Source organism: Camelina sativa, chromosome 9 (assembly GCF_030686135.1).
Source record: "Camelina sativa cultivar CO46 ecotype springtype chromosome 9, ASM3068613v1".
NCBI classification, from domain to species: domain Eukaryota; kingdom Viridiplantae; phylum Streptophyta; class Magnoliopsida; order Brassicales; family Brassicaceae; genus Camelina; species Camelina sativa.
The window spans coordinates 4,153,459-4,168,607 of record NC_141888.1 but is presented as its reverse complement, the minus strand read 5'-3'; the positions used below and the strand labels follow the sequence as shown (position 1 = coordinate 4,168,607).

Sequence of the window (15,149 nt, the reverse complement as noted above, 5' to 3'; positions counted from 1 at the left end):
TCTCACAAAACCTTATAAGTTGTGTCACATCTCAACACATCCTTATATACTACTTTGCTAATCCTAATCCTATTGGGAATCCTTGATATTTAGATAACTCCTAAATACTTTGATCCTTATCTCTTAACAAACATAACTAATATAGAATTAGGACTAACTTCACTCAAGCTTCACTTCAAGCTTATTCCAACAACTGGTTCCTTGCAAATCAGGTAGTTCCCTTCTCTACAAACCTTGAGGTCAAGGTTTCTCAAAGGGGGGGAGATTTCCTACAGGAATAAGAGGGTTAAGAAGATGAGCACGTGGAGGGTGGAGATTAGAAGTTTAATCAACGGCTGAGATCAGTTGGAGCTCAAAGACGCTTAAAGGGAAGCAATGAGCAGAATTGGATCATTCATGAGATTTGTGTGTTGAGTGTTATCTTCTTCTTCTTAGTTTCTTAAATCTGTTATCATGGTGTTGTACTCATCTAGTTAGAGCTGTTTCTTCTATCTATGCTCAAGCTTGTGAGATTTGGATTCTCGTTTTAAGAACGACGGTTCAATTGATTTGTGATTTGTTGATCAATCGAAGGATTTGCATTTTTCTTTATCAGACAAAGATTCCACAAGTAGCGGCGACGATTCAACCGAAAGAACTTTCGAAATGGAGAGATCTCGTGGTGAAAGACACGATAGCACTCCAGGTATTGCAATCTTCTCTTCCAAACTCTGCTTTTAAGAAGACTCTTTGTGCTTCTTCTGCCAAAGATGTTTGGGATCTGCTCAAAGGTAACCACGGAGGGATACTAAGTAGATTAGACAAGGAGTTCGAACAACTTAGTATGGTCGAAGGAGAAACACTTGAACTATACTTATATAGAGTTGAGAAAGTCCTTGAACAGTTTCGTCGTTTGAACTGTGAGAAATCTAAGTATGAGGTTAACAAGAAGGTGTTGAGTTCGCTAGCGAGACCGTATAGTGTCGTAGCTCCAATTCTGGAAGAGAACGTGGAAGTGATGGAGAACGTGCCTCTTGAGAGTCTTGTTGAGTTTTTTGATATATATGATTCTGTTGCTGAGGAGTTTGTTCTTCTAATGTTGAAAGATATGTGTCTTAACAACTCGAAGCCTGGTCGGAAGTGGTGTGACTTGTGCAAGAAGAACAATCACAACCTAGAAGAGTGTTATTTCAACTCTAGGGTTAGGGCAGGGCGAGGTAAGCCGAGGAAAGGCGAGTGCTTTCAATGTGGAGAAAGAGGGCACTATGCAAGAGACTGCAAGAGAAAGATTCAGCAAGAACAAGTGGCCGCCACAGAAGCTGACAAGGAAGAAGAAGAAATCAGAGCTGATTACCTTATGATAGCAGAGGACGACGTTTTCTCTGGTAGATTCAGTTATGATGAGGATATGTGGATGATATACGCTAATGGTACCACGAATCATATGACTCCGTATGTGAAGTACTTCACCACTTTAGACCGAACGGACAAGGCTAAGGTTGGATTGGCAAACGGGAAGGTTCTCAAGGTTGAAGGAAGTGGAGATGTGAAGATCATGATGAAGGATGGGAAGAAGAAGACGATCAAGAATGTGCTTTACGTTCCCGAGTTGAACAGAAACGTGCAGAGTATTGATGTGATGCTAGCAAGAGGCTATTCGACGATAACAAAACCAAACGAATGCATTTTTCTTGGCCGGACTGGGGCAGTGTTTGGGGATACTGTGTGCGATGAGAGAGGTCCTGCTCTGCGTTTGAAGGTGATTGAAGGTAATCTCACCTCTTAATGAGCCTACTGTGTTCACTTTGGTAGTGGACCTAACTTGTAAGGTGGACGTATGTGTTTTTTATTTTAAGTTTGGTGTTATTCTGTTTTCAGTTTGTTCGTTTCTATTCATATTCTGGTACTGCAGTATGAATAGTCTGTGTGGTCTTTTTTAATCTTGGACGGCTTTTGGCATTAATGTTGTTTCCAAAAACCTATTTAATTATGTTTATTCACTATGCAATGCTTTTGTCAAGTTTTGTTAATGGTGCAAACGTGGACGAATTCTAGTTATAACCAAACGATTGTGGTTAGTTCTAATCACAATTTTAAACCATGATCAACAAAACTCACTCGAGTTTAGGACTGAAAAGTTTATATTTTTTAAATGTTGAGCCCACTTTTTTTTTTGTTCCGACTTCCGTGTCTTTATGCTCAACTTTTCTTCTATGTGTGTTTTTTATAATCAGTAATTTTGATTCTCAAGTTTGATAAAATGATTTAAGAGAGATGAATAAAAACTGCATTCATACTTTGCATTCATATTTTACCTACTCTTACACTGTTACACACACTCATAATAGTAGATTTACTTACACACACAAACACATCTAGTCCTCTAGATTTTAACAACTACGACAGTACCACTAGTCCATCCATACCTCTAGAAAACTAGGCTAGTTTTACAAGCAAAGTTAAACAACTCCAACCAAATCGGTCTACTATATGGATTTTGGTTCGGTTCTCCAATTGCACTAAACCGAACCAAAAAGCGATCTTAAATTAGAAATATCTACACCTTTAGGGTTAACGATTTGGATTAACATCACTGTATAAATACTAAGGGGGTGTTATTGGATGGAGGATTTTAATGGATTTGAATTATTAGTGGATTTTAAAGTACAATGGATTTCTAAAACATTAGACGAGGATTTGATGTCATTATAAGTGAATTTGAAAAGCATAACTGATGGATTTGAAAGTCCTTTACTAGTGGACTTTTTTTTTTAAGGTAAATAAAAAAAAATTACTTATCTATAAATTGTGTTGTAAGTGAAAACCAAATTAAAACGTTACGTTACCTTATCAAAAACATGTCTTTCCATATATTAGCTAGTAATGATAACATTTTAATTTGGTTTTAATAATTTTACGTCACTCATGGTTACTTTTTGTGTTTTAAATAATTTTGCAACTGTTAAAATATAAAATTAAACTATAAAATGATTAAAACCTTACATTAAAAAGTAAATTCATAATAAAATAAATACTTAAAACTGCATAAATCATTATTCTCACTTCTAGCTTTCATTATTAGCTAGTTGCATCCCTCCACATTTGCTGAGCCATTGCTTCTCTCCATATATTAGCACTTTCTCTTTCTTGATCTTGAGTCTCAAAAACTTCTTCATTATTTTGAGAACCATCTAATGGAGTGTTGTCTTCCATGTTTTCTTCATCAATAACTCCAAATTCTTCTTCAAGTACAGGAAATTCATCTGACCGACAATGCTTGCGTAGAAAATTGTGTAAGGCTGCACAAGCCAACACTAATTCTGTCTGTGTTTTATAAGAAAACGGAGGAGCAGTTTTAAATATAGTAAACCGTGATTTGAAAACTCCAAAAATTCGCTCAATCACGTTTCGTAAAGATGAATGACGATGATTGAACAACTCATGAGGAGTTTCCGGATCGCAACCTTGGCCAGTAAAATCTTGGAGGTGATACTTAGTAGCTCGAAAAGGAGCCAAAAATTTACGTCTATTCGCAAATCCACAATCAGCTAAGTAAAATTTTCCTGAGAGAAAATTTATAACATGTAATTATTAGCTTATCATATGATACATAAAATTATTAGTTTATCATAAAATATAAGAATTACCTTGTGGAACCACAAATCTATTAGTCCTTCTTGTTAAAGCATCATATAATACTTTTGAATCGTGTGCTGAACCTTCCCATCCACTAAGAACGTATATGAATTCCATATCAAAGTTGCAAACAGCCAATACATTCTGCGATATTACTCCTTTTCGATTACGGTAGCTTGGAGCGATATTGTTAGATACCATAGCAGGTATGTGTGTACCATCAATTGCTCCCAAACAATTCTAAAGAAAATATAGGACTGAGATATTAGTTTTAAAGAACACAATAGTAAACAAAAAAAAAATATATATATATAGACTACATATACATACCTTGAAATAAGGATAAAATCTTGTACTCTCTCTTATTTTTGAAGCTACCATAAGGTTAGACTTGGCCATCAAACTCGGAGCAATTGTATTTATTTCCTTTAAAACCTTATGAAAATTTGTACTTGTAGCAAATTTTGATCTTCCAAAACTATCTCTAGTGTGACCATACCTTGAATTATGGCCAACAGTGATTAGAAAGGTGGCAACCATTTCTTCAACACAGATGAATCTTGTATCTTTTAAATGCGTCATATCTCGTATAAGCTGACATAGCTTCAGAAACACGTCTGGAAACATACGATATAACTCCCGAAAATGATCGTTATCTTCTCGTAACACATTGCACATATAATCGTATCCAATTCTTGTGATAGGTCGTCGGATTGGATACTCGATGTAATCTTTCTGTTTTAAATATTGATGTGCAATGAAGACTTGTGCTAACCCTATTAACGTCACCAACAAATGCATTATCTCTGTATCCAAATCTTCATCCTCGAGTTGCTCTCTTGCAATTTCGATTTCTTCTTCGTCCGACAACCTTTGTACAGGAAACAAATAGTTTATATTAGTCATGTATGAAATATTTTTTATTTATTTAAGTAATTAAGAGTTTCAAAAAAAAAAACTGCAGAAAACGAACTTACATGTGAAACAGTCGAAGGAAAAAACTAAAGTCGATGAGAAGCCAATTTGAGAGGAGAAGGAAGATGAAACTTCTGATAAAAATGATCTGGTTTTTTTCTTTTGACGTAATATAAAATTTTGAAATTATATTTTGTAATCAAAACAGAAAATAGAATATAATAAATCTATGTTGAATATTTGTTGGAGAAAATCTAGAGTAAAGATTTGAGGTAAACTCAAATAAGATAGAACTTGACCAGTTCAATAAAATCGATTTAATAATATAATGGTAAAAATGAAATTAACATTAATGTATAGTATTAAAGTACCTTGACTACGGTATAAAAAAGCAGCTACGTTATCAAATAATCGACATTGAATTATGAAAGGTGTGAGTTATTTATAAATTACATGTGGCTCAAAGTTTGAAAGTCTATTGGATCTCTTCTTTTCTTAAGTCTTCGTACTATTTTAAACAATAATTATAACCAAAGTGGGAATCTTACTGTGAGCCACACATAAGATTAATGGAATCTCCATTTAACATTGGAACCTGTCTTTTCTTTTTTGTTATTTTTTCGTATGAGCATGTAAAGTTCTGGAAATCACCTTGATCCTCAGTTAAAGATTTACAGTGATCTATGATACCGATTCAAGCTCATTGAGAACAGATTTACCCAATAAATTTTTTTTAAACAACAAAATGTAGATTTCAAATGAAGCAAACAATTTTTAGGAAAAAAGGAAACAATACAAAAAAAAACATCAATACACGTTGCATCTTATCCAACACATACGTTCTTCAATAGACATGCTGATGAACACTTCTTTCATCCCCGACTTAAGAATTTCATTCAATGTATCATAACGATCATTTTCCTCCAAATCAGAAATTTCTTTAATAGCTTCCCATAAATTGTTCTTTTTCTTCTCAGCTTCTCTGGAGTTGGCTTCTCTTTGTTGTCTTTCCTCTCGTTGTTGTATCAAGCTAACAACTTGATTGCTTACCTCAATCATTTCAGTGAACGTCTTTTCCATACGGATACTATCCATGCTTGGATTCGAATTGCCAGAGTCTTCACCATCTCCACTTTTAGCTCTTTTTTTAGGATTTTGTTTATCTCTCTGCCCCCCTTTGCTTTGTGGCATACTTGAATCTCTCGACCCTGATGCTTGAGATCCATCTAAATGTCCAAATAGACTTGAATATAACTCGCATGGTGCATTATCTTTAACTCCAAAAGTTTCCGTGTCAGTATCATCTCCTAAGCCAACAGCATTTTTTTCCGTTGCTAATCCAACATCAAATATTAGCTGTAAATCTTCATAGTCTTCAAATGTTTCATCACGCATGCTTTTTTGTCTTGGATGTGCCTATAAAGAAAAATATATAATATTACTAATTATTAAAATAAACTATTATAAAACTTTAAAAACTCAGTTACCTTTTCGTAATCATCCCACACATGGTTGGGAGCTGTAAACTTTTTAGTTACGGGATCCCACCCAAATCCAGAACTAAACCGAATCAGCTCTAGCATGCTATTATAGCGATTTTTCAAATTCTTCCATTTACTTTGATAGTTGTTATAAGTTTTCTCACACTGAAGTGCAGAATTCAAAGCAGGCAGAATCTTTTTCTCCACTGTCATCTTGCTTATACAACCACTTGTATCACGCCAACCTTGGTTGATACCCTCTGTGAGGAGTCTGATCAACATTTTTGTTTCTCGTGCATTCCACGTTTCATATGGTCCTTTTTTCTTTCCTTGTGGTTGCGGATCTCCCATTATGCTTTTAGTAAAATGACATCCCATTATACATCTAGTAAAATAACATTTATCAAATGTAAACATAAATTCTAAAAACCTATAAACTTTAATATCAAGTATCATTTAAGAATACGTCTAGATTATGTATGATAACTAATAATTTCAGAAAAATACAAAAGATGAACTTACACGTGAAACCCAATGAGGCTGAACAAGATAGCAGTGTAACCTACAAGACACACAGGAAAAATGTATCAAAGTGTGATAGAAAATTGCCATAGATTAATAACTATTAAAAAAAGATATACGAGAACAATTACTTAAGATTGCAGTAGCGCACCTATTTTTTTGATCTTCTTTTCTCTTACGGTGTTATATAGACTTCTAAAGAAGTTGTCTAATTTAATGGCACCAATTTCGTTAAGAGGATTTAGTTAGTGGAATGAGGTTGGCTAAGTTAGTGGCACCAAGTTCAACGAGTGGAATGAGGTTAGCTAATTTAGTGGCATCAAGATAGTGAAGAAGGTTCAACAAGTGGAAGGATAGAGAACAACAAGATCGTTTGTAATCAAAACAGAGAATCTAAAAAAAATGCATATATAATATAATATTTTTATCAAATACGGTGGTCAACTATTTGTTACAAAATTTAAGATTTTAATTAAGCTCAAGATAAGAATGTGGTGGCGATGCTTATCTGGAACATCGACGTACGCTTTCTATATTAAAGTTGATGCAGAGCTCCAATGATTAGTGATCTATATGTATTCTTAATCAATGATCTATACATATTCTTAAATGATACGGTCGATGAACTGATGCAGAGTTCCAATGATCTCCCATACCGTCGATGAACTGAGGATGGCAAGTTCAACTGACGGTGATGACGATGACGACGATGATGACAGTGATGACGATGGTGATAACGACAGTGATGACGACGGTGATGATGGTGATAACGACGATGATGACGGTGATGACGACGACAATGACTGACCATGATGACGACGAAGACGAAGATGATGACGATGATGACGACAATGACGAAATGACCAGATTTTATCGATCGGGAGAGATACTTACGAGAAGTGTGAGAGATATGAAATACTTTCAAATTGTTAGGATTGTCTTTGTTCCTGTTTTAGATGTAAAATACGTTAAAATCTAAAGTGAAACAAAATCCATTGGAAATAGAATAACAGTGATTTTACAAGTGACTTAAAATCATCCAACAAATGTTAAATCCAATAACAGCAGAGCAGATTTTAATGTACTTTTTCAAATACCTAATTGAATAACACTGAATTCCAAAATACATCAAAATCTTTTAAAATCCATTATTCAATAACACCCCCTAAATAGAAAGCGTTGTGGTCAGTGTGAATCCCTATTCTCATTTCCAAGTGTTAAACAAAATCCTGACGGTTACAACTATGGTGGCGGTGGCGGCGAAAACACAAGACGGTGTCTCCGATGAACTGAACTATGAAATGTGGGCTCCTACAGCGAAAACAACACTTGTGGAGAAAGGACTTTGGGACGTTGTCGAAAACGGAGTCCCACCGGATCCGACGAAGATTCCAGAGTTAGCGGCGACGATTAAGGTCGAAGATCTCGCTCACTGGAGGAATCGTGTGATGAGAGACATCAAAGCGCTCAAGATCATACAAGCTTCACTCACAGATTCGGCCTTCAGGAAAACCATCTCGGCTTCATCATCGGCCAAGGAGCTTTGGGATACACTCGAAAAAGGTAACGAAGAAGCGAAACTTGTTAGGTTAGAGGAACAATTCGAAGAACTTAGCATGAATGAAGGCGAATCGATCGATTCATACTCCGATAGGGTTACGGAAGTGGTAGAACAGTTGCGTCTTTTGAAAATTGAGAAGTCTGATGATGAGGTTGTTAAGAAAGTGTTAGCGTCGCTATCTGGTTCATCATACAGTGATGCTCTTCCTCTTTTGGGAGAACTCATTGATATGAAGACGCTTGATATGAATCTTAAGAAGCTTGTTGAGTTTTTTCGTTCCTATGATTCGTTCTCGGAGGATAATTTTCGTCTAATGTTGAAGCTAAATAGGCTTAGATACGAGTCTAGTAAGTGGTGTGGCGTGTGCAACAAGGACGGTCATGACGAAGAAGAATGTTTTTATTCCAATCCTAAGGCAGGGGACATGAGTGGTGGAGTTAGTTTGAGAGGAGGTAGTTACATTCAACGTGGAGAATATGTGTATCAAGGAGGTTTCTGTTTCAGAAGGAACGTGAAACCTGCGGGGACAGAAGCTGATGAGAGTCAGACTACTGATGAGGGAGAAGAAATGTTAGTTGATTATGTACTGTTGGCGAAGTCGGAGTTGAGTGATTTCACATACGAGGAGGATCAGTGGATGATATATGGGCATGCTACGATCCATATGACTCCGTATGAGAAGCTTTTCACGACACTAGACAGAACACACAAAGCTAAGGTTGGTTTGGTTGATGGGACGGTGGTCATGGCAGAAGGAATTGGTGATGTGAAAGTTGTGATGAAAGGTGGGAAGAAGAAGACGATCGCTAATGTGATTTTTGTGCCTCGTGGGATCAACAGAAACGTGTTGAGTGTTCCTCAGATGAATTCAAGAGGCTGTTCATTCAAATCGGGAGAACATGGTGAGTGCATTGTTCGTGATCGGAATGGAGTAGTGTTTGGTGATACTACGTGGGATGAGAAAGGATTGTCTATTCGTTTGCAGGTGGTTGAAGGAGGTAATCTCACCTCTTAAGGAAACTTTGCTCTTTTCACTATCTGGTGGTACTACTAGACTTAACTCGTATGGTAGACGTATATGATGACTTTTATGTAGGTCTTTTTCTTCTTCTTTTGGAGTGTGGTTTTATTCTGTTTTCAGCTTGTTCGTGATGATTCATATTCTGTTACTTCAATATGAATTAATCTGTGGTCTTTGTAATTAGCTAGAACGGCTTGGTATCAATCTTTTTTTTTTCTTCTTTCAAATCACTATGCAACGATGATGCTTTTGTCAAGTTAGTTTTGTTATTGGTGAATAAGGGGGACGAAAACTTAGTAACAAACAAAACATTGTGAGAGAAGACACGAAGGGCGCTTCAGATATTGCAATGCTCTCAAGGATATTAATATTATCATCGTTATTTTGGCACTAGATTACATCTGTGTTACAATTTCTCGTGAACTCACATGTTGTCCCAAGTGTGAAGAACAATCTATAATTTAAGACAAAAAAAAATGGTTAGTGTGCCAAGAAAAATGCAACATTTACAAAACGAAGAGATCACCAACAAGTGAGCTAAGATCCAATCCAGTAGCGAAGATCCAACAATTCAATAGGATTCAAGTAAAAGAATCTCACATATATAAACAGCTGAGGTGACGGCACATAAAAAGAACCATGTTCGGCTATGCTTGAATAACTCACAAACCAACTGTTAACTTTTCAATTCCACCACTTATTCTCAAGCCAGTAAGTAACATATCTCTCCCTAACGCTTTAAAAAGATCGGACTTCGTATGAACCTCCAAATGGTGCCTAAAGAACCCATGTCAGAAAGTGTTTTGGGTGTTCATCTATTTATTTTTCATTACATTTGTGTCAAACTAAGTAAATTTCTCTTAAATATTAGGTCTTGAATGCTTGTAGATTTTGAAGTTGACTCTGATTTTAGTTTCTCCAAAAATTTACTTTATAGCCAATCAAGATTTTGAGAATAATGGGTTTTCTAAAAAAAAAGGAAATCTAGATTGTGAAGGGTTCTTTTTTTTTTTTTTCTTATCAATTTTAAAAGAAAACCTAAAATCTATTTCTTCATTAGTTTTTCTCTTTCTAAAGTAACTTGACTTTTTTTTTCATTAAAAAAATAATAATAAGAAAACTAAAAACCATAAACCAAAATCCAAAAACTGCAATCCAAAAACCATTGAAAAAAACTTAATCATGATCTTAATATTTTTTTATTATTTTACTAGGATAGTACCCGCGCTACGCTGCAGTATTGTTTTTTTTCCTTTTTTTGTTACTATTTTGTTGTATTATTTTGTATATTGTTTGTAAGTTTTTCTTAATTTGTTTGGAATTTGTTGGTATACAGACTATTTTTAATAATTAATTGTAGTTTAAGATAAATAAGATTGAGCATTTAAAAGTCTTGTAAAAATTGGAATTTAGTATTCTGATTTTGCTCAAATTTTATTGTATACTTTATACATTTTAATATTTATAAGGTAACCACTTGAATGACATCATCTTAGCTAAAACACAAAATTATGAATTTTCTTTCTTATATCAGATTTGATAGAAAAAAAAAATCAAAACTTAAAGAGAGAACAACACTAATTTTGTTGTTAATTACGAATAGAGAGACCCATATGATTTCTCTTGGAAATCCTGGTCTGGATTCCACATATATTCTGTCTGTCTATATAATATATATATATATATATATATATATCAAATTCGTTTTGTTTTAGTTTCTTATTATTTGAGTTCAGTGTTTGTTTATAGAAGTGGTATATTTTAATTTGCATATTTTATGTTAAATCTATATATATATTTGAAGTACATTTTGGGTTTTACCTTTTTAATTTTGCTTATTTAAAATTTTAATCCCTACAAAATTGCACTAAAAACAATAAGTAAAATATGCTAAAATGACATAATCAATTTTTTTTATAGAAACTAATTAGTTCTACCTATATTCCTTATTAATAGCAAATTTGTTTTCTATATATTTGTCCCAAAAAAAAAATCAAACATTAAACTGTATACACTGAAAAATAAACAATCAGTTAAATTAAATAATTATATATTAAACAAAACAATAATAGTATTATTTTAAATAAATACAAAATATTATTCTGATTAATTATACATTATACAAACAGTTATATTTCATAATTTTATTGTTTTATCCTGATAAAGTTATAATACCTTAAGAATAATTGTATCACCACTTAAATATAAAAAATACTAAAAATTAAAAATATGTAATTTTATTATTAAATTAAATTACGTTAAAATCAAACATTATTATAAATAAAATTAAATAATTGTCCCGTGGTGTACCACGGGTTAAATCCTAGTATCATTGGTTAGAACATCTCAACGATATATAGGTGATGTTTTTTTAGAAGTAATCGATCGAGAGCAAAGTACCTAGCAAACAATTCAAATTTCAAAGTTCTCAATATTCAATTTACCAGTGTCAAATTACACATCTAACCTTGGTTATCTTTTTTCCAATAAAACAATAGAGACGATCATTTATAAGAAGATTAAGTAATGCACTATGGTAACACATAACACATTAATTTACAGTTACTTAAATATAAATATACTAGATTCAGACCCGCACGTACGTGCGGGGTTGTTTTCTAAAATTATTTTATTTTATTTTAATTTTCTTCTTAAAAGATATTATGATAATGGAAGCATTTTTAATAAGTAGACATATATTAAGAAAATATTTTAAAATTATACATCCTCCTCCATAATGAAATGTTGAATCACTTCTTCACACTACAATCTCAGCATGATTATGGTCTATTGATAAATATGATGTTAAACATAATCGTAATAACTTTTAACATAACAGTCGGAAACTCGGAATAACGGATTTGTTCTGAAATATCTGTTGAAATGACTTATTAATTTAGAATAGTTATATAATATATGTCGTGGAAGTGCATGTGATGTGATATCCTCTAAATAGATTGAGGATGTTACACTACACATCATAATCATTGCTAATATTATACGTTCATGATCACTTCATTAATTCCCTACATTTTGTATAGCAGTGTACAATACAAATACCATGAGTTATCATACTATCTTTTATAAAAAATAGACAACAAAATGATGATTGTTGTGTTAGTGAGAGACATCTTGAAAACATGGTTTGTTGCCTTAAACTTTCCCATCGATTTAGTCAACTGGAAATTCTCCATAAATCTCCATTCCCCATCCACGATCATTTTGTGGAACTTGTTAATTTGATATTCTTTTACAGTCGCATGGATAAGAGTTCCCTGCAATCACATAGTAACTTGGTTAATCAGACTAATCATCAATGTGTCAAACAATTATAAATATATAGATAAATGATTAATATAGATGAATATAAGCTTACCTCAACATCTGCTAAAACATTTCTAAGGTTTCTCCGGTGAGATTAGTATACTGCCTCCACGAATAAATAATCCGCACTTGAATCTTCCGATCCAAGTCATTTTGAAAGGTTTAATGTTGGTGAGGCTCGTGATTCCATTATTTGCAGCCATTTTTTTAAAGGTCCGAATGTGTATGGAGTATATTGTTGTACGCTATACTGATAATCGCATGGCCATCTATTTATAGTTCGAGACCCATTTATTTAGAATAGACCTAGAATATATTTTGCAAATAAATTATCAAACTGGAATATGGTAAGTTCATGAGATTTTGTAAAATTTTCTATCGTTAATATAGGTAACATTTTAATCAAATCTTTTGCATATAAATGAGCATACATGAATTGTATTAAGTTCCTGAAATTTTGTGTAATTAATTATCGATAATTAAGTTATCCATCATTAACGATTTTATTGAAAGAAGAACATAAATTTGGAATAGTTCCTTAGTCTATGTCCCTATTTAATATGATTGTTCTATTTTAAGAAATGTTTTCCGTTTAGTGGTTTTGTAATATATGATCATTTTAAAGAAATTGGTAAGTTGCGTGATTACGGGGACATTGATACCAACCTTAAAATATTTAAACTCATATGTATTGGAATCGTATCATGATATGCAATTGATACAGAAAATATATTAATCATGCAAGAATCCCATAATCTACGTCCCTTAATGCACGTACGTAATTAAATGGGGACATTAATCACTCCAGCATTTACAGAAAATTACAGCAGTTATACCAAATTTAAAAGATTCCAAGTATCTTAAATATAGTAATTGGAAAGTTAATCGTATATGGTACATTAGTTTGGTAACTAGGATAACTTTCCTCAGTCCAAACAGACATAACACGATCCGAACAGATTAAAACCGGATTGTATTAAGATCCATGTCCGTTTGGCAATTAAATTACCTGCCTATCCTTTTCTTTTTATATGGTTTGTTATATTATGAAAGGTATTTCATGTCCTAATTTTTCCCTTCTTTTTGTACTGAACAAATAATGCTTCCCTTTTAATAGTATAGATATTTAACAATTTTAGTTTATAAAAGAACGAAAGAATCTTAAAATAAAGATAAATACCCTAAACTAGCACCATTATAAGTTTTTCTTCCAAAACTAGCATTTTTCTAAAATTAATTATTATATTAATTAATGACAAAAAAGAAAAAAAAAGTCAGAATCTTACAAGAAGCTTAGGGTCGTACTAACGCAAAATCTCCGACGAATCCACAAGCTCTGTTTTTGAGGAAGGAGCATGTGTTTGGAGCTTGGGTTTTCACAACAAAAGTTAGATTTGGAAGGAAGAACCGATAGATTTCGATTTGATTGTGGTGTTGATGAAGACGACGAACTCGATTTTTTGCATACATCAAATCTATCGCCACCGTCGTTTCAGTCCCGCGAATTCTCACGGCCATGAAAACGGACTCAGCGACGGCGAGCTTCAGTGAGAGAATCTTGTTCGCTCTTCTCGAATCTGTTAATCGAGGTAAGGATTGAAGTAAGGATTGAGTTTTTAGAACTTTCATTGTTAGATGTTGAAATTGTTCTTTGTAAATTCTGACTTGTTGTTGTAAGGAACATGAGAGAGAGAGAGTTACCAATGATGAATGGGATCAAATAAGTTATCAAATCAATTGGAGTTTTGGACTCTGGAATTTTGTTCATAAGCTCTCTTTATTCTTGCTTCCCGTTTTAAATCATTGCAAGTCAGTTAACTAACAAAAAACACTAATCTTTAAACTTTTTTTTGTATGTTATTGTAAGTTTGAGTGAGCTTTTTGTTTGTCAAAAACAGATGATGTGTAGAGCATATTTTTTAGAAATGGGGAAAGATAAGCATAAGAAACTGATGAATCAAGGCTTTGAAGCTTTATAAGTTTGTTATAGTGAAGCTTGTAAGGAGATGGAGATTAGAAGGACTGATTTGAATTGGTAGGTACCTAGCTTGCTATGAGTTTTTGAATTGTTTTGCTAATAGCATAGATCAACTTGGTAGTGTTTCTTGGGGTTTAAAAGTTAATCAATCTGGTAGTGCTGCAGAACTAGTTTAAATGTAGGGTGATATATAAGATATCTCTTGAAGTAATGTTAAAACAAAAATTGAGTTAATGGATTGATCATGTTGTTGAATAAGGTTTTCAGCTCTAACTCAAGTGATTGATGATATACATGATGACAAATATTTCAAGAACAAAGCAAAGAGTTGATGATGAAGATGGGAAAATGGACACTTGAGTGGAAGTTTGAGTTCGTCATTATGGAATGTCTTCCTAAAATTCAAGAGCACCTTCCTAAAAGCTATGGAATCCTTCCTAAATTTTTTAAAAATGTGTTTTTAAATCTCTTTATATGTGTTTTACTTTATTGTATGTTTTACTTTATTGTATCACATATTACTTCATTAGTGATGTATAATGATTTGATTATGTGCACATATTGATGTTTCATAATAAAGGTAGCAAATAGAAATATCCAACATGATGTTTTAGGAAACATCAATGACTTCTTCCTAAATTTCAAGGAGTTCTTCCTAAACGTCAATGGCTCCTTCCTAATGCTCTTTTTTTTCTTATCATGACGGTCTTCCTGAAATTTAAGAAATCATTC

The 15,149-nt window shown here is 33.3% G+C and overlaps 2 protein-coding genes and 1 pseudogene across 2 annotated transcripts; 2 read left to right on the top strand and 1 right to left on the bottom strand.

Annotated features, from left to right (window-relative positions):
• The first annotated feature begins 823 nt into the window (after nucleotides 1-823).
• Nucleotides 824-1,999, top strand: LOC147937700 (uncharacterized). Its single transcript, XM_087464313.1, has one exon. It carries the CDS (start codon nucleotides 824-826, stop codon nucleotides 1,763-1,765), a length of 942 nt encoding a protein of 313 aa, XP_087320439.1. The 3' UTR covers nucleotides 1,766-1,999.
• Nucleotides 2,000-5,337: 3,338 nt separating this feature from the next.
• On the bottom strand, nucleotides 5,338-6,362 carry LOC147937699 (uncharacterized protein At2g29880 pseudogene; annotated as a pseudogene).
• A 1,285-nt stretch (nucleotides 6,363-7,647) lies between these two features.
• On the top strand, nucleotides 7,648-9,342 carry LOC104710393 (uncharacterized). The gene has a single exon (XM_087464311.1). The coding sequence runs from the start codon at nucleotides 7,778-7,780 to the stop codon at nucleotides 9,107-9,109; it is 1,332 nt and encodes a 443-aa protein (XP_087320437.1). The 5' UTR covers nucleotides 7,648-7,777; the 3' UTR covers nucleotides 9,110-9,342.
• Nucleotides 9,343-15,149: the final 5,807 nt, after the last annotated feature.

Coding starts and splice junctions, on each gene's coding strand:
- LOC147937700 (XM_087464313.1), top strand. CDS start 824: ATGGTCGAAGGAGAAACACTTGAACTATACTTATATAGAGTTGAGAAA.
- LOC104710393 (XM_087464311.1), top strand. CDS start 7,778: ATGGTGGCGGTGGCGGCGAAAACACAAGACGGTGTCTCCGATGAACTG.